Genomic DNA, 19,532 nt, shown 5'->3' with positions numbered 1-19,532 from the left:
TTTGAACTTGACAGTCCCGGAGAGCTGGTGAGTCCCCACTGGTTGCTGATTTGAAGTGAGGTTCCTAGGGAATGGTAAGGAAGCAGAAGGCAAGCAGGGATATAAGGTGAGAGCAGGAAATACTGCTTAAAGATGCAATTTCGGACTGGAGCGATGGCTCAGGGGTTAAGAGCACTGACTGCTCTTACAGAGGACCTGAGTTTGGATCCTGTTATGAAAACAGCCAGGCTGGAGAGAGGGCTTGGTGGGTGGAGCCAAGGGGACCCATGGCGGCCAGCCATGTGGACACGGTGGGCAGCAGTCTGGCGCCATGGATAGTTACACCATGCAGACACATAGAAAGTTTACTATTAAACAGGGAGGAGATTGGGGAGAGAGAAAGAGAGAGAGAGAGAGAGAGAGAGAGAGAGAGAGAGAGAGAGAGAGAGAGCGCAGAGGCTGAATGGAAAATTTATTATTAAATGGGGAGGAGAGAAAGAGACAGACAGATCAGACACAGAGACAGAAAGAGAGGAGGCACACACCTTGCACATCCTGGACTACAGAGAGGAAGGAAGAAGAGGGAGTGAAGGGGGAGGGTTCTTTCTTAAAGGAAACTTAGGATGTCATCAGGACACTGGGTAGGCCAGGGTATTATCTGCTTATTGGCCAGGATTCCAAGAAGTGGTCCTGAATGCTAGCAGATCCCCCCACCCATATGGTGACTCAAAATCATATGTATCTCCAATTCCAAGGGATTCAACACTGTCTTTTGGCCTCTATGGGTAGTGTGCTCATGTGGCACACATACATAGAGATCAACAGACAGTCAAAAACTCGGGCACATAAAATAAAAGTATTTATTTTTATAAGGAGAATCTGATTTGAACAAAAAAATTCAACTTTCATTGAAGCTTAATTTTTCCATACTATAAATGGTAGCATTTATTTATTGAAATATATGTAGTACTTACTCTATATTATGAAGAACTTACTGTAACAGGGCACTTAATGGAGTAAAATCAGGGAAGTCTCCTCAAGCTAGCAGTCCTAGTTTAAATTTCTGACTCTGCAATAACCAGTTTTGTGATCTGAGATTAAGTATTTAACTTCTATTAGCTTTGCCCTCTTGATCTATACTACAAAAAGATAAGTCTATGATTTTAGAGCATAATTCTGGGGATTTGAAATGATTATGTTAAAGAACCTGGCACATAGGATGTGTTCAAAAACTCAGCTCTGCTGGGGCTCCGTGCGGCTGTGGAATCTGCTCACTCTACTTGCCACTGCTCAGCGCTCTTCTGTTTGCACATCCTTGGGCTCAAGGTTGACTGTCCATTTGTTAGCACATCTGCACATTGCCCGTAATTAATATCTTTTTGAATGACATATGGTTCCGTGACTGGGAATCGAGTCTCGCCTTCTGTTTCAATTTGTTCATGACTCAATGACTTAGTTTATGCGTCTGAACTTTAATTTTCCGTCCTGGAAACTAGAATTTAGACATCCTTGCTTCTCTGTAGCTATTTCAGAAAGGGCTGGGGAAGTTTGTTGGCTGTAGCTTTGAACAGGTGCCAGGTTATTCAGCAATATATCAAGAGTACATATGGATAAAAGGCCATGGTTTCATTTTATGTTGATGGGGAAATTTACATAACCTTAAAAAGAAAGTCTCTCTAATCTGTAGAGTAAAGATAAATTGAGGGTGGAGTCTGAATCCCAGTGGAACCTGCATGGAACCATGACCCCTGCATACAATGAGCACAGGAAAATGTGGTAGAGCCTGGGCTGGAATGAGCTGGAGACCCTGCCTACAGAACCTAGATGAGTCATTTCAAAGTGCCCCTGATGGCTGTATAATCCATGGTCCTTAGTTTATGGTGGTGAGGCACAGAATAGCCCTGGAAGTTTGGAATTTCTGAACTCTCCTTCCCCATACTCTCAAACATCCTTTGTATTGATGACATGCTTCTGGCTGTTGTTCTGATCACTGTCTTACTATCACACAGAAGATTGATGGTTGAATCCTTCTTTGAACATGTTCTGCCTTCTCCTTTACAGCAAGACTGTAATGCAGAATCATGTTTAGTATCACATTTGCGAACCCATCAACTAAAGTTGTCACTGTCAATGAACTTCTGAGTGTGTGGTCTTAGTGGACGACTTAGCAGTGACTATACCTTAAAGAAAACTAACTCCCCCTATCTCAGCAGCCATCAGTTACCAATTGTTCCTTAGCTAAGGGTGGGACTTCATGCCTGTCTCCCCTCTACATGCTGGGATTTTGTCTGGTAGAGATTATACATGTACATTTCTGTGATGAGGGTTGAGAGATGCAATAAACTATGGGTGTAACAGTAATTCATTGGGAGTCAGTTTAAAATGGTGCCTGTTTAGCAGAGTAATATTAGGAGATTATACACTAGGACCTGTGGCCTATCAAAAGTCACAGATGCTCAGCCAGATGTATTTCGACTTGTGGAGGAGGCCTTAAATCCAATAAGAGAGTGGTTGGTTATCCTGGCCATTCCTATGACATTTCTCTCACTATTGCACCAATGGGCATGTCTTGCCAAGGCAGCCCTAATGTGCCACCCGGAGTCCACAGCTGGGTGAGATTAGAGATTGCTTTTCTTTTCTGATAACATGCATAGTGCCTTCCAGTGTTATGAATCCTCGCCAGTAGGAGTGAAGCTTTGCCGTGAGTACCACCGTGGATCCTCCATGTTCTCTGACTCAAGTATGTGTTATCTTAATTTGATGCAGATTAACATAGGTCTCTTTGGCACCTTAATGCAGCATTTGAATACACTATTTAGAAACAGAGAGAGATACAGGGAGGGACAGAGACTGAGAGACAGAGAGACAGAGACAGACTGTGAGATGGTAAGATACCCGAAATAAAAAACTGATGTATAAGGGAAACATGGTGGATTCTTCTTCTCTCCATACCTTCTTCCTTTACTTCTGACAGACATGGCAGACGGATATGGATAAGAACAAACCCCACATTTGCTGTGTAGCTCCAGCACAGAGGGTTCTATTACTGTGTAAGGAGCAAGGTTTGAGGGCACATGGGACCTGTCTTGTTTGATTGGGGGGACTGAATTTTTTAAAGGCTAGGTCCAAAAGTCTATTATTTTTAAAGCCTAATAAAATCATGTATTCAAAATTATATCATCTTTACTCGTTCAGTATGTGATTTATTTATGGCCTGCTGTTTTCTCTTTTTTTGCCTTCGAAAGAAGGTTGAATTTGAAATTTTATTAAAAACTCCCTTCCTGTGGATTTATAGCTGGGGGTAGCTGTTTTATCCGATTGCCATGTAGAATTAGTATTTACTGGGAAGGCTGTGTTGATTCAGGAGGCTGTCTGTGGCGTGTTTGCCCCGTGAGGGTCATATGAAACTTGAGAGAAGCTTTTTGAGCAACATGGCATCATGGGGACACTATATCACACAGATAGATACAGGGCCCTCCTGTTAGAAACCAGCCTTGGAGTTATGACCCGCTTCCAGCTATTGCTTTCATGCAAAGGGGCCTCTGAGGAAATAGGCCCAGGGTAAAAGGGGCTAAGCAGAGAGAAAGAAGGCTTGCGGGAGGGAGAGTTGTGCAGAAACCACAGAAGATGGCCATGTCTTGGCAAATGGGCTGCCGTTCTGTATAATTGAAGTGTGAGAGAATTGATGAGCGTGTTGTTTCCTCACTGGGCAGAAGAGACTGGCTGACATTTCACCATCATGGAGGACTGTTCAGAACACTCCTTTCAAAATCACATAGTATTGTAGTTTTCATGCACTGAGGAATTTTAGTGTGCATGTTAAAACTGTTTTTTTCCATGTTGATGACTTCAAACAAATATTCCTCCACAATTCAATGAATGGCATACTCCTCAATATAAAAGAATTAGGTAAAAATTATAAATAAGGGTTATGATGTTATGTTACACCTGGTATGTCTCCTAAATTTTAATTTCTGTCGATTTCTATGGCATCCATTTACATGTGTGCCCTTGTTGAAAATTGACTGGAGAATATGTATTGAGTAAGAAAAATGATTTAAACTACTTGTGGTCTCAGATAAAATTCCAAGTCAAAATCCCTTAGCAATGAATGTCTTTCCACCCAAAGATGTGAAACTGTTATTGGACTGTGTGTCTCAGACAGTCATCTCCCTGTGTTTCTAAGCCATAGGAAGCTCTCACTATGAGAGAGACTGACTTCCTTCTGCTCCCTCTTTCCTCAGACATCCAATGCACCCTCTCTCTTTGGTATCACCTGAAGCCTTTGCTTTTGACTTGCTTGGTGAGAAGAGGAACTCCACATGGAGAGGGTGGTACTCACCATCACCCATCACCAGCTGAGCTTCTTCCCTGCATCCCAGTGTGTGCATCCATTTCTACCCTACGTGTTTGTATCCCTGCTCTATTCCTCAACCATTAGCCCCGGCTGGCCACTCGTGGACATGGCGTACATGTGTACTGGCATGTCTTTCTGTCCCCACACAAGAGCCTCGCTCTGGCAACTCTCCTCTTTTCTCTCAGGTCACTGTCTACCTCTCGCTACCCTCTACAGTCTTTTAAGTGTACTCCTGCAATAATCAAGCTTGCTTCCTTTTCCTGTTGCTGTGAGGCAACATCCTGACAAGTGCAACTTAAGGAAGTAAGGCTGTATTTTGGCTCATGGTTCAAGGCACAGTCCATCGCAGTGGGGAAGTCAAAGTAGCCAAGGCTTGAAAGTGCTGGCCATATCTCGTCCACAGCCAAAAGCCAGACAGCAGTGGATGGATGCTAGCTCTCTCTTTTGTACAGTCCAAGATCCCTGTTTACAGCTTTGCCTACAATGAAGGGGTATGCTCCCGTACCATTAACCTAATCAAAGTCACCGCCCACACGCACACTCAGCGGCCCATCTACAGGGTGACTCTAGTTCTGTCAAGCTGAAAATTCGACCATCACATGTGCCCCTGGGATGCCATGCTTGCACATCTTTCACAGACCTTGCCTTGGTATCAGGAAGTTTACTACTTGCTGTCCTGTGTTCTACTTCCCTTTAGAATGAACTCCCTCGACATAGTTGTCAAAACTCACTTTGTCTGCTCATGCCCCACCCCATTCTCTCCTCAACCACCTTGCAGCAGTGTGTCATGAGCACTCTGCCCTGCGTCCCTTCCTGGCAGTGCCACCCTACCTACAACTCTGGTCACCAATGCAGTTTCACTGCTGGTCCGTAGTCCCCAGCACACTTGGCACAGGTGCTGGCCTTTCTCTTCTCCTTTGAACATTCCTTCCTAGGCACCTAATCTGAACCTTCTCTTAGTTTTCCTTCCACTCCCTGAACCCAGATTATGGGTGGATCCCTGGGCTCAGGTTATAGCCCTCTACGGGACGTGCCCTCTCTGCTCTCACTCACTAATTGATTTCACAAGTCTCAGCCTAAAAAGCCATGATCCATCATTTCTACCCAGATATCACAGCTCTGGCCCCCTCAGTACCTCTCAGCTCAGGAATGATGTTACCAGTCATTCAGTTGTCCAGGCTGAAAATAGTAGCATTGCCCTTGACATCCTTATAGTCTATTGACAACACACTCCTAACTGGATGGCAAAACTCCCACCTTCACCATTACTGCTGTAACAAAAGCCACAGCCATCTGAGATGCCTATATCTCTACTCCTCTCCCTTGTCCCCATTCCCACACAGTGGTCTTTTTAAGTTTTTAATCATACTGTTCCATTCTCTTTACCAAACATGTTGCCCCACTTGGGAGGAGATCCTAAGCCCTTCCTGGGACTTTGAATGTCACTCAGAGGGAAGTCCTTGTCTAGTCCCTGACCTCTGCTCCAACCACACTGGCCTTTCAGGTCTTCTGTTAATACAGAACTTTCTCTGCTTTCAGGCTTCCCTATGTTCTCTGGTGACATTGCTCTTCACAGACATCCTCAGGGCTGCCTCCCACATTCCCTTAAGGTCTCCACTCAAATATCACCTAATTACATGTCCTTCCTATTAGCTTCCTACCTAATCTAAAACGTTATTAAATAAGTGAAATTGCATACTCCATGTATTCCAATATGCATTCATCTCGTACGCTGCCTTTGTTGTGTTTTGTCTTATGTTTGTTTATGTATCGGGTGACAGGAGGCCCATGTACCTGGAGGTCAGAGGACTACTTGCAGGAGTCAGTTCTTTCCTTCACCACATGGTTCTATGGATCAGGCTCAGTCATCAGGCTCAGCAGCAAGCATCTCCCCCCACTAAACTACCTCACTGACCTCCTGTTCTGTAGGCGTTTTGTTTTTAGGGTTTGATTCTCTAGGCTTCTCATCATCCACTACCCCTCCCTGCATCTTTTTATTACCTAATCTCTCCACTTACACATAAGCTCCACAAGAGTGGTGACTGTTTCACTCAGTACTGCTTTCTCTCCATGGGAAGAACCCTACTTAACACAGAGCAGAGCCTCCATAAATGTGTATTGAACAAGTGAATGAATTATTGATGAACTCAAAGCCCTTACTGAAGATTGATGAAACATGTAATCTAATTCTTCCCTTCTCATCATTGCCCATTCATTAGCCTCATGTTCACAGGCAGGGTCTCCCACAATGTAGAGCACATAAAATCCACATACTTTACAAGGATATATATCTATATATTTAATGTTGAAAGTGGACCCTGATACTTCATTTGTTTCATTATAGTAATAACATTATATTACTACAAAGTTAGTAAACAACATTAAATAACATGAATTAATAAATAATATTATAGTTGTAATTAAATTAAGCTAAGGGAAGTTTAGCTCAAATGTAGTGATAACAGTGATGATGATGAGGCGGCAGTGACAATGACAATTATGATGATAATAATAAATAATAATAACTCCTAGAATCTAAAGTAAGGTGCTCTGTTGATATATACTGTGATTTGTGAAGCTGTGTGTGTGGGAGGGGGGAATATTACTGAATTAAAGACAGGAAAACTGGCTCCGAGTCATTGGATGATCTCCCTGAAGCCTCAGAGCTCTGTTTAATCTGCTTTTGAGTCTGGAACAAGTTTTGCAGCAAATGATATGACCAAATAATTCAAATTCTAATTGTTGGGAAAATTAAATAATCATAATAATCCTATCTTTTTATTTGTTTGTTTATTTATTTTTTTTTTTTGAGAAAGGGCTTTATTTTTACTCATTCCTGCTGTGCCCCACAGAAACTTTCCAATGGATTCTCTCAATTGTTGATATGTGGCCATGTCTGAGTGAGGACAGAGCAGCATGAAGGTCTTTCCAACTGTGGGGGACACACTAAGGAAGGAGTTCAGTCTTCTTATTTTCTTGGGAAGACTCAAGACCAGAATGTGTCATCATTACAGATTTGCACCACATTAGCAAACTCCTTATCTCTCCGAAGGAAAGGAACGAAATCCTCCGTATCCCATTAGTGGTGGTGGTACAGCGAACGGGACCACAGGCATGAACAGGAGGACTGAGACCCAGATGGCTTCAGCGCCTAGTCTGCTTAGAAAAAGGGTTAAATTACAGGTACTCGATGCTTGCTTCACCAAATTTCCTCTATGCTTTCCATTAGACAGAAGTTCATGTGGGCACGGCCCCGGCTCCACCGTCTTGAAGCTTGGGGGCTGGCTTTCAACACTGACATCATTGTGGAGACAGTCAGGGAGGAAGTACAGCGCTTCAGGAATGAAAATGTTAAATTAAATGGACCGTGTTTAACGTCGCTGTTGATCCCGAGGAACAGTTTTCCAGCGTGCGGAACATTTCCACCCCACCCAGCATATGTCCCCCACAGTTTTCTCTGCTCTAATTCATCTGTGTTTCCCGACAGCTCCAGATGGCCTGCTGTCTCCCAGGCTTGCATCTGCCACTCCAACCAGTCTTCAGGTTGTCTGGTCTACACCAGCTCGCAACAACGCTCCGGGCTCTCTCACGTACCAGCTCCAGATGAGGCCCGGCCCCTCCACCCACCGCTTTCTGGAGTGAGCATTCCACCTAGTGCCTCTTCCTACGGGCTGGCTTAGACAATGTCCACACGTTTTAAATGTTCTCATAAAATGAGAATTTTGCAACAAAATTTGGGTATCTTTTAAAAGTTCAAACAAAGTAAAACATGAGCAAACAATTTAGTGGATACACATTTGCTTTGAAAAAAAAAGTCTATTGAAAGCAAGATTTTCTCACATTCCTTAAGCCTTGCAGGAATACAAGTGTCACACACTGGAACTGATAAACTGGGCTGATTTGTGAAGAACCTTTTCCAACTGCCCTGTAATGACCACATAGCACCCACTGTCCTTGCAACCAGAATTTGTGTCTTCTATAAATGCAAGAGAACAAATTCTCTCCCAACGGCTATTTATTCTGAAGTAGATAAAATGTGATGGCCTAAAATAATATTACTTAAATCTATGGTGGTATCTCTAAACACTTTTTTGTAGCATGATTTCACGGATCTTTTGTTTCTTTTATTTATTTGAATGTCTAAACCTTCCTAATGGGCATTTCTTTCCCACATAGGTTGTTTCCCGATCCTTCTGCATCGTTAAGCTATGAAGTGAGCGATCTCCAGCCGTTCACGGTGTACAAGTTTCGGTTGGTTGCCACCAATGGCTTTGGCAGCACACACAGCGCTTGGACTCCACTCATGACTGCAGAGGATGGTAAGTAGGCCAACTACCCAAAGTCAAACATCAGCTGCAACAGGGATCTTCAACTACCCAAAGTCAAACATCAACTGCAACAGGGATCCTCAACAGCCTTATGTTTCTCAAAACAAGGAAATAAGCCCTCCAACTTTCTTGTCATAGAGTTGCCATATCTCCTCCAAGGTAAGAGGGGAGAGTGGTGGTCAGGTCAGCTGTGGTCAGTCTCTACAGAAGGAAGCACACTGTGGACCCAGAAGGATGGAGGGTTGGGCCCAGAGACAGAAAGAAGAAAATGCCACAGCCAGTTATGGCATGGCAGTGGTCTGTCCTTCGGGATACAGGATACACTAAAAAGGAAAAGTTGTGGACTTCTGCACCTTGGCCAAGTGTGACATGCTTTGGGGAACTTCTGGAAGGCAGGCAGCGGTGAATGTTGGTGGGAGCATGAGAGTATACCTCTGCTTACTGCTGGAAGCAGGCACTACCCTATTTGATATATGCACCAAATGGAACCTCCAGAATAGAAAGAAGAGTGGAGCCTGGTGGGTTATGGAAAATAAAACTAGATTCAATTGTCTTATTCAACTAACAAAGAATTCTTTACTTTTTTTTCATTGAAAATAAAAATTGTAATTAGTTACATTGAAGAAACAAACATGTGGCTATAACATTTGGTTTTAAATTAACTATTTCTACAAAAGCAAACATATTAAGACAGAGGTATCATTTTTTTGTCTGTCTGATTTTAGTAAAGTTGGAAATGAAATTAAACTATTAGGGGAAGGCAGACACTATTTTTGAACAATGAGCTTTGGGGGTTAATCCTGTCAAGTCTTTTAATCGCAGACTTCTAAAGAGTTGTTGTTCAATGCACATTTGCCATTCTGGTTTTATAGCCAACAAGCACAGGTGTGACCTTCAAAACAGCTAGCAATCAATACAAAGGTAGGACGTTTAAAACAATACAAGTTTTGTATTAAGTAGATTATTTTATTTCGTAATAGCCATAATGACTTTAGGTACTTAGTGATAAGACATAAAATGTGGCTGAATCAAAACAATTTTCAATCTTTAAAGTTCACTCTATTGTTTAAAATGTCATTCGGAACAATATAAATACTTTCTCCATTCCCTCTAATTTTTAATTACTTTGGGAAGCAAGTTAGATAATTTACATGGTTGCATCAAATATTTTTGTCCCAGGGTGTCACTCCAAATGTCACCAGTGCAGAGGAGAAATGCACCCATGATTCAGGAATCATTGATGTGTAACCTTCAGGTAGAACATTGCACACACCCTGGGAAATCAGACACTCTAGTCACCAGTGGTATTCAGGTTTATGGACTGGAAAGCTCACATTCAAAATAGACTTTTTTCAAGAGACATTTTAAAAATTAGGATAGATGTTTAATCTCCTTTTTAAAAAAATACCATGCTTTATGTCACTCAATAAAGATTAAGTAAAAATAACCTTTGCAGAGGTAATGGCTCAATTGAGTGCCAAGTAGGTAGAAGGGGAAAGGATTGCCTTTTTTTCTTGTTTTCATTTTTTTTTTTTTTGGTGTCTTCTCCTCAGCAGCAATATGGCCACAGTCCTTACTGAATGGTGGGTGGCCATGCCATGCTGTCCACAGGTAGGAAAATAATACAGAAACCAGTCAAAATTGCTGCACATTGCCCATTAGTACAGCACACATTGTTGATCAAATTGGTTTCCTATCACCTCTTATTATAAGACTAATCATGTAGACTACAGGTGGTTAGAATTTTTATGCAGAGACCCTGCCATCTTGGTAACATGTGGAGTTAGTGCTACATTGTTCACTGTCCTTAAGAACAAGTCATATTTGATTATCTAACAGGTGTCAACTTGGAACACCAGCCTTTATTGCTGTTTAAACACTTGCTGTGAGATGAATGGAAAGTTCCTTCCTCCACTTTGCATATACACAAAGTCACACACATTAGCAAAGAGCTGTAAGTAGCCACAGGCCCCTGCACGGCAAGTTCCCAGTGTACACTCAGCCCTGGGACCCGGTGACAGTAGGCTGTATATTTTGGATGTCAGTAGAGGTGGATACTATCTCTAAAAGGATGTGCAATTGGGTTGACAAAGGCTGAATGATTGGCACTGGGCACATGCAGTTTTTCTGTCAAGGCTTCAAAGCATGGCTTATAAAGCTACCCACATTGACAGATCCATGCCAGAATCGTACTTCAACCTTGGTTTGCTAGGGTAGCTATCAGTGGGGATGTTGTTTCCCATATCATCTTACAGAATGAAACAGAGAATTCATCTCGTGCCCATATTTGAATTCCCTGCCATCAACAGGAGCCTCTTCCCTTTAGCCACAGACACAAAACCACCTGTTGTACAGGTAGGCCACCCATGGCAGTATTTTTCATGTGGCATTTTGAGGCAATGATATTCATCAAAATTGTGGCAGGGTTGTGGAACTAGAAAGAGAGACCTACATAGGAAGTGACCTTCCTCATCAGATTATGTTAGACCTAGGAACATATGGTCCAAATGGTAATGGGAAGGCTTTTACAGAATGCCTGAAACTTTTGGTATTATTAAACTATAAATAACTATATATCCAGATCCTATGATGCTATAGTGACCACACATCTCTTATATTTTCATGACTGTGTGCCATATGGGAATGAATGTAGAAACCATAGCTTTGGGGAGCATGTCTCTTTGAGCCTCTGGTTATATAGGGTTAGCAACTTTTGCCTGTGAAAAATCTAAAACCAGAGAAATGTAAGCAATAATGAGCTTCTCCCTCAAAAGTCAATTTTAGGGCGTGAAGAGAAGTTCTCCTGTACAAAAGCTGCAAGGCATTTAAATGCATTTTTTTTTAAATAATTTGTCATTTACATCAGAGTGCCACCAATATCCAGTTCCATGCATTTTTAAAAATCTGGGGTGTAAGTGCCAAATAATAATAATAGTGCACCCTTCCTATGAATATTTTAAATCCTGTTAAACATATGCTAATAAAAGATGTTTGTGGCAGCCAACTTGGTCAGTGTAGTGTTGAAGCATTCATGGCCAGATAAATATAAACAACATACAGATGGATGTTTTTGTTAATGTGCTAGTGGTAGGCCAAGCAGCTGACATGTCTACAGCTTGCAAAACTGGGTAGTGATTACATTAGACTCAGATGAGTATATTTAATATAGTGGGTAGAATGAAGACACCTCACAGCTGAAAATATTTTCTAGCCATTTTATTTGTGTGTGTGTGTGTGTGTGTGTGTGTGTGTGTGTGTGTGTGTGTGTTGCATACAATGCAGATGTCAGAGGTGGAGTGTCATTCCTAGGGAAATGCTATCCGTCCTTTTTTATGACAGTCTGGAACTTACCAAGTAGGCTAGGGTGGTAGCTAGGGAGCCTCCCCCTGTTTCCGCTCCTTGGCACTGAGATTATAAACACATGGTACCACATCCAGATTTTATTATGTGAGACTGAGCATCAAACTCAGGTCCTTGGGCTTGAGAAGGAATCCATCTCTCCAAACCAAAATGTTGATATATTCTAACACATACAGATGATGCCCTATTGGGACTGCAGTTACTCTATAGCTCTCATACACTGACAGCTGTTTTATGTAGAGTATATGAATGTAAAAATTGTAGTTTGGGGCAGGCTTCTATGAACTTCAGTTTAAATATGATAACAGATAGGCTTTTCCTCCTACAATCCAGCCCCATGTAAAATATGAGTTCACCCATTTCATCATTAAAGAAAAACCCAAAGGCAGAGATAATCAGATAATCTACTTTTAGTAAAGATTTTCCAGGTGAGGAGACAGAAATATTTAGTTATATTTAGACTGAAATGTTCAGTTATTTTGTTGGTCATTTTGATAAATTATATCCATATACAATGATGATATCAACTAATGAAATTGAAATTGTTCATTTTTTCATTAAAAACCATTGCTAACTTCAAAACAAAACCCCAAACAAATGATTTAGTGATCAGACATTTTAAAGAATTTGACCATTACCCCAAACCTGAGATTTAAAATTTCATACTTACATACCTTTACAGATTTATTTTTAATTATGCATATGTGTATAGGGGAATATTTGCAAGTGAGTACAGGTGCCCACAAGGTGCAGGATTTCTTCTGGAGCTAGAGTCACATGCAGTTAGTACTACCCAATATGGGTGCTGGGAACTGAACTGAGGTTCTCTGAAAGAACAGTATGTATGTACCCTTAACTGCTGAGCCTTCTCTCCAGCACCCTTTGCCATAGCACACACTTATATTTTTAAGCATAAATTTAAGTGGCATTATTAAATAACATTTTGGAATCTAAACAGTCTATTCTGAGGCTTTATATAGATTTTTTTCATATTTGCTCATTATCTTGATACCAGATCATTCATGAGTTTGTCTTCAGTGTGATTAAAAAAAAAATACATCACCTTACATACACTATGATATTGAAGGACCATTGGCATACTTTGGTAATCCATTGCATCAAGCCTAGGATGTTTTATACTCTTATAATTATATGAAGTGGGTGTTTCAGTTTCCTTCTGTTGCTCTGACAAAAGTCATGAGCAAAGCCACTTAGAGGAGGAAAGGGTTTATTTGTCTCACACTTCTAGGTCATCATCCAGTGAAGTCCGGGCAGGAACTCAAGCAAGAAGTTGAAGCAGAATTTTTGGAAGAACGCTGCTTCCTGGCTTAGTTTCTGGTTCGCTTGCAGGTGCATGCTTAGCTGTCTCAGTCACTGTTCTGCTGCTATGAAGAGAGATCATGACCAAGGCAAGATTTATAAGAGAAAGCGTTTCACTGGGGGCTTCTGTACTGTATCAGAAAGTTAGTCCATTATCGTCACAGTGGGGAGCCTGGCAGCAGGCATGGCTTTGGAGTAGTGCTGGGAGCTGCATCCTGATAATAGACAGTAGACAGAGAGACTGGGCCTGGCATGGGTCTTTGAGACCTCAAAAGCCAACCCCAGTGACACACTTCCTCCAGCAAGGCCACACCTCCTAAGCCTTCTATTCTTTTCAAATTGTTCCACTCCCTAGTGATGAAGCATTCAAATATATGGGCCTCTGAGGTCACTCTTAGTGAAACCACCACATTCTACCTCTTGGTCATATCATAATGCAAACTCCATTTAATCCAACCTCAAAAGTCCTCATAGTCTGTAACAGTCTCAACATTGTTTAAAATTCCAAAGTTGAAAGACTTATAAAACTCATGGCACTCTCTTAACTATAAAATCAAAATCAAAGAGGAGATCACATATTTCCCACACACAATGGCACAGAATGTACATTACCTTTCCAAACGGGAGGAAAGTGAGCCTAGTGCAGAAACACTGGACCAAAACCCAGCTGGGCAAGCTCCAAATTCTGCATCTCCATGTCTGATATCAAAGTGCTCTTCAGATCTCTAACTCATGTCAGCTTTATTGACTGCAACACACTTCTCTCTCTTGGGCTGTTTCCTCACTCTGTTAGCCACTCTTCTTCACAGGTCCCATGACTCTGGCATCTCTAACATCTTGGGGTCTCCAAGGCAATCCAGGCTTCACCTTCAGAGCTTCATGCATTGGTCTCTCTAGGTTTCCATGCAAGGATACTTTTGACACATGCCTGGCCTCAGCAGCTTTCTTTAGTCACAGAGGAAGATTCCACACTCCTTCCAGAACTACATGACCAAAGCTGCCAAGTTCTTCTGTTTGATGGGGATGGAATTGTTCAATTCCTTGTTCAATTACATTTGTATCAGCTTTCTATTTTGCTGTTTTCCTTCACTGCTTAAGCTTTCCTTTAATTCCTCTTCACAAGTTGGAAGCTTAGCTGGGTGGGGTCTTGCCCTGAGGTCACCACTTCCTTTATTCCATTTAGCATCAAGCTTTTCTTTAAACTTTTTATCTCCCTGAGTACAGGACTTGGCTCCATTACACTTCCTGGGGTTCCTTTTCTCCCAAAACTGTACATTTGTATTTTGCTTTGTCCTGCTTGCCCCTTTTCACTATAGATCTGTGTAAGAATGATCACTAATAACCACAGGACACAGTTGATACCAGGCTGTCTTGAAATCTCTGCCAATGCCATTAATCTAAAACTCTTCAACCTAGCTTCAGGCAGATTTTTAGGACAACAGCAAAAAGCAGCCACATTCTTTGCCAAAATATCACAGGAACAGTCTCTAGGCCACTTCCTAATATTCTTCCTCTCCAAAACTTCCTGAGTTAGACCCTCACAGTCCACAGCACCCCCAGCACTGTCTGCCATGCTCTACTATGGTGGCCCGTTAAGCCCCCCTTAAAGTGTCCACCTGCTTCTCTATTCCAAAGTCCCAAAGTCTTCCATATTCCTCCAGAAGGCAGTATGGTCACAACAACACCCCAGACCGGGGTACCAACTTCTCTCTCAGTCACTGTTCTATTGCTGTGAAGAGATGCCATGACCAAGGCCACTCATATTAAAATCATCATCATCATCATCATCATCGTCGTCGTCGTCGTCGTCGTCATCATCGTTGTAGTAGTAGTAGTAGTAGTAGTAGTAATGGGCTTGCTTGAAGTTTCCAAGTCCATTATCATCATGGTGGGGAGCATGGCAGCACATACAGAGCTGGAGTAATAGTTAGGAGATTGCCTCTTGATCTATAGGAAGCAGACAGAGAGACCGGGCCTGGCATGGGTTTTTAAAACCTCAAATCTGACCCCCATCCAGTAACACTTCCTTCAGCTGTACTTCCTACTCTTTTTTTTTTTTTCAAGACAGGGTTTCCCTGAGTACTTCCTACTCTTACTAATCCTTTTAACAGGACCACCTCGGGGAGTAAGCATTCAAGTATATGAACTTATGGGGCCATTCTTACTTAAACCACCACATTAGCTAGCTGTTTTCTATAGCCCAGGACCACCTACCCAGGGAATGGGGGCACTCACAGGGGGATCCTGCATTGATTAAGGTTCATGAAAGCTCAACCAAACAAATTCTATCTATATGCACACGCGCGCGCACACACACACACACACACACACACACACACACACACACACACAGCGGGGGCGGGGGGGGGGTAGACTGTAAAGGACATGGACATAGGGAAGGTGGACATCGCTGTTCCCTGGAGGTTTCTGCTGACTTGCTGGTGTAAACACAGAAAACCAGTCAGGAGTCCATACAGCTGAGACACTCATGAGGGTAAGGGCAATTACTTCAAAACAAGGTGCTGGGAAATCCTGCATGATGGAAACAATGAGAATATGTAAGGAGGGTGTATATTTGGTGTTTTTCTCAATATCATTTCAAATTTGCTTCATGGCAACTGGTCTAGAGAAAGAGGGAACAGGGAAGTGTCCCCCAATGCCTGAGCAGTGGCAAGGGGCTTCCGGAGTGTCTGTAGAGGAGGAGGGGAAGCAAAGAGCAAAGTGGGAGGGAAGAAGTAGAGCATGACCTTTAGTCTTTTCTGTGGCCAGGGCAAGGCCTCTGGCTGGCTTGGCATTACCTTCTCGCCATGTTAGAGAATGTTTTAACCACAGAGGTTCCAAACAAAACCTTGCGCTATTTAAACAGGTGAGTGAGAAGACTAAGTAGGGAGAAAGGCCAACAGAACCCCCTTTCCCTGTTCTTACCCGGGAAAGCTAGAAGCAAACATTGAGTCACATGAAAGGGAAGGGAGGGGAAGCAAAAGGGGAAGGAAAAAGGGAAGGGAAGGGAGGGGGAAAGGGAAGGGGGAAGAGAAAGTTCAGCAGGACATTCAAGGAGCTGGTGGTGATCATTTAGGATAAGACTGCTCAAACTATTTATTATGAAAATGTGTGTCCTTGGGTGCTTAAATTTAAAAATATTGCACAGCAAACCTTTTTTTTTTTTATGATTACTGTATTTTAGAATGTGAAGCCTTAACCAGTGTCCTTAAGAGGGAGCTGTGTAAAGTGAAACTATTTTAAATTTGGGTTGGATTATGCTTGCAAATGACTGTCCATTGCAGCCAGTTCAGCTGTGCCCCATTTCAAAGGAGTTGTCTAGCTAGGCTTAGTGACTGTCACATCTCCTTATGGAGGAATAAGGGAGTGGGTCACAAAACCCTCACCTGAGTATCCAGCCCCTCCCTGCCACATGTAAGCGGTGTTGCCTTAATTGCACGTGGTGTAGGGAAGGGGCTAGAGAGTGTAGGTTTTGGGAGACTGATGGAAAGGGGCTCCATCTCTGCAGCTGTGGTACGCCTTTGTCCATGCTGGGTGAAGGCTTTCCAGCTCGAGCCTGTTGTGGGAGCAGGATGTACAGCCCCGTAACTAGCCCTTCACCTCTGCTTTGTAAAGAAGCCCAATAAATTCATTGCTCCCTGGAGTAAGTTTTGGCAGGATTGTTTGTGCCTTAGTTTGTCGCTGGGAACTTAAGAAAGGGTAGACATTGCTTGGACTTCCCCTGGGAAGAAATTCTAGCAATAACGTTTAGTAACGACGTTTCCATTAATGAAGACATATGAACTGTACATCTCAGGTGTGCTGCAGGGTCATTTTGGTCCTACTGCTCAAGATCTCTTCCCCAAATGCTCTGAATATGAAGGGTGGGAGGCTGCCCTGTTTCTACTCTCGCATGGTAATGTGCCTGTTCATTCTAACAGATGACAGAGATCTGAGAACGGAAGGCCCATTTTCTTTTTCTTTATGTGCTGGTGTTTGCATCATGCATGTCTGGGCACTACATGCATGCTGGTGCCCATGGAAGCGAGAGCGTGTGTTGGATCCTTTGGAACTGAAATTACAGGTGGTTGTGAGCTTCCACGCAGTTGCTGGGAACTGAATTCGGGTTCTCTGCAAGAGCAGCAAGCGTTCTTTGTGTTGTTGTTTGTTGTATTTTGTTTTCTCGAGACAGTGTTTCTCTGTGTAGTTTTGGTGCCTGTCCTGGATCTCGCTCTGTAGACCAGGCTGGCCTTGAACTCACAGAGATCCGCCTGGCTCTACCTCCCGAGTGCTGGGATTAAAGGCGTGCACCACCAATGCACCAGCAAGCACTCTTAACTGCTGAGCCATCTCTGCAGCCACAAAAGTTCCATAATTACTTCTCTAGTCTTAAAAGTGAAAGGCTCTGCATGTTTGTCCCTAAAAGCCTTGTTTTCCACTGCATAGGTCACTAACCCAAATTCTTGCATTTTCAAAATTAGTAAGAGCAACTACTACTTTATTATATTTCTTTGTTGTTTTATAATCTTTACATTGAATTTGTCCAAGCTATGCTAGCAACAGAAATTTCTTTAACACGATGGACTGAATAACAGAAAATTGGGTCCCTCTGGCCTCAGTTTCCCTCCTGCTCTCTTGAGTCCCTTTTGAGTACATAAAGCAGGCAGCTCTTACAAACTTAGTCTCCAGTTGCAATATTCCTTGCACCCTTCAGATGAAAACCACACATCGGAGTGGTAAGTAATCCAGGCCTTTCTGGCCTTCCTTACATTTACTTTAAGAGATTGATAAGCATTGTTATCACAGTTGCCTCACTGCTGTGGATTGTCTTCACTAAGAGCCTGTCCATACCAGATCCCATGGAATAGTCATCTCTCTGTTCTGTCACTTAAATTATGCTATCTATGGAATGTTCTCAAAACTTTTTTTAAGTATTTTTTTTTCTTTGAAAATACCGGACTATCCATGTTTGAAAGTTCTCAGTGGACTTTGTAAGATGATCCCTTGGTAACCACCACATTTTCGTATTGAACAGCCAGGGTTAAGACCCTCCAATCTTAACTTCACACCTGAAAACTGCTAACGGTTAACAAAGGTAGGTGTTTCTGTGATCATTTTCAATAGATTGTCACACACACACACACACACACACACACACACACACACACACACACACCTACCTATCAGGAATATTCTAGAACACTAAAACTTTACATAGATTCTTTTAACCATGCTTTCTCACTCATTTTGACCATAACCCCAGAAAACCCAGTTTTCCCAGGTTAATGAAATAAGAATCTGGAAAAGGTGGTCATGGTCGGAAAGAGCGGCCAGTGTCGTTCAGGAAAAGAGCACTGTGAGCAGAGCTGAGGGCCACACCTGTGTTAACCCAGGTGCAGCCTTTTCTGGAGTTTCTGCTGCATTTCTGACCATTAGATATTTACACTGTGGGTCTTTCCTGCTTCTGTGTTGGGACAGCGCATTTGATTTGCAACCCCATACTGTTCAAGGAAGCACCCACAGTACTTCACCTCATCCTCTGCCCTGGTTCTCCATGGCCAGCCATTCCTCCTGCCCTCCACTCACCCTGGTCTCAGGAGAATGGGGACCAGAAGGTCCTCAGGAGAGGTTCGCTCACCTACAGACTGCAACACTGCCTTTCCACTTCAACAGTTGCTAGAAGGCTGCTGCTCTCTCTTTAAACCCTGGCACATGGCCTTGGAGTTTCCCTTCCCAGTCGCTTGTCAGGAAGCCGGGAATTTACACTGTGCAAGTCCGCAGCTCATCTTCTGCATATTTGTTTTGGGGGTACACCATGGCACCATCTTCATTATCGTAGCGTGAATATTCCCTTCTCTTTACTCAATTGGTCTTCTTGCATTTGGCTCTTTTATTATTAGCTGTCAAAAATTCTTTGGGGAAGTTGTTGGGTATAAATAATAAATTGATGGAAGAATTCGTGATTAAAAAGACAGGTCACTGTTCTCTCAGCTAAGGCGTCAGAGGTGACTAGCGTGGCTATCTTAACATCTGGCCTGTATGTATAGTTTTGTCTAAGGGCCATCCATATACTGCCCCCCTGGTTTTTAATTCACTGGCAAATTTAGGGGCTATTCACTTAGGAACTAATATCACTGAAAAGAGATTTTAAACTGAGTGAGGTTCTTTTTATGAGAATGGTAGAATATTAGCTTGAGGACAACATTTGA

General features: G+C 42.6%; 1 protein-coding gene across 2 annotated transcripts in view; it reads left to right on the top strand.

The window, feature by feature from the left end:
* The window catches only part of Ush2a (usherin), a 701,257-nt gene that overhangs the window by 456,373 nt on the left and 225,352 nt on the right, over positions 1 to 19,532 (top strand). For both annotated transcript variants that reach the window (XR_004946207.1, XM_036202543.1), the window contains exons 38-39: positions 7,824 to 7,974; positions 8,513 to 8,655. Coding sequence is in view for 1 of the 2 variants with exons in the window: in XM_036202543.1 (XP_036058436.1) it covers positions 7,824 to 7,974; positions 8,513 to 8,655 (294 nt within the window). In the remaining variant the exon portion in view is untranslated. The remainder of the gene's footprint in view (positions 1 to 7,823; positions 7,975 to 8,512; positions 8,656 to 19,532) is intronic.

This window comes from Onychomys torridus, chromosome 11, assembly GCF_903995425.1.
Source record: "Onychomys torridus chromosome 11, mOncTor1.1, whole genome shotgun sequence".
In the NCBI taxonomy this organism is placed as follows: Eukaryota; Metazoa; Chordata; class Mammalia; order Rodentia; family Cricetidae; genus Onychomys; species Onychomys torridus.
This window is presented reverse-complemented; position numbering and strand designations above follow the sequence as displayed.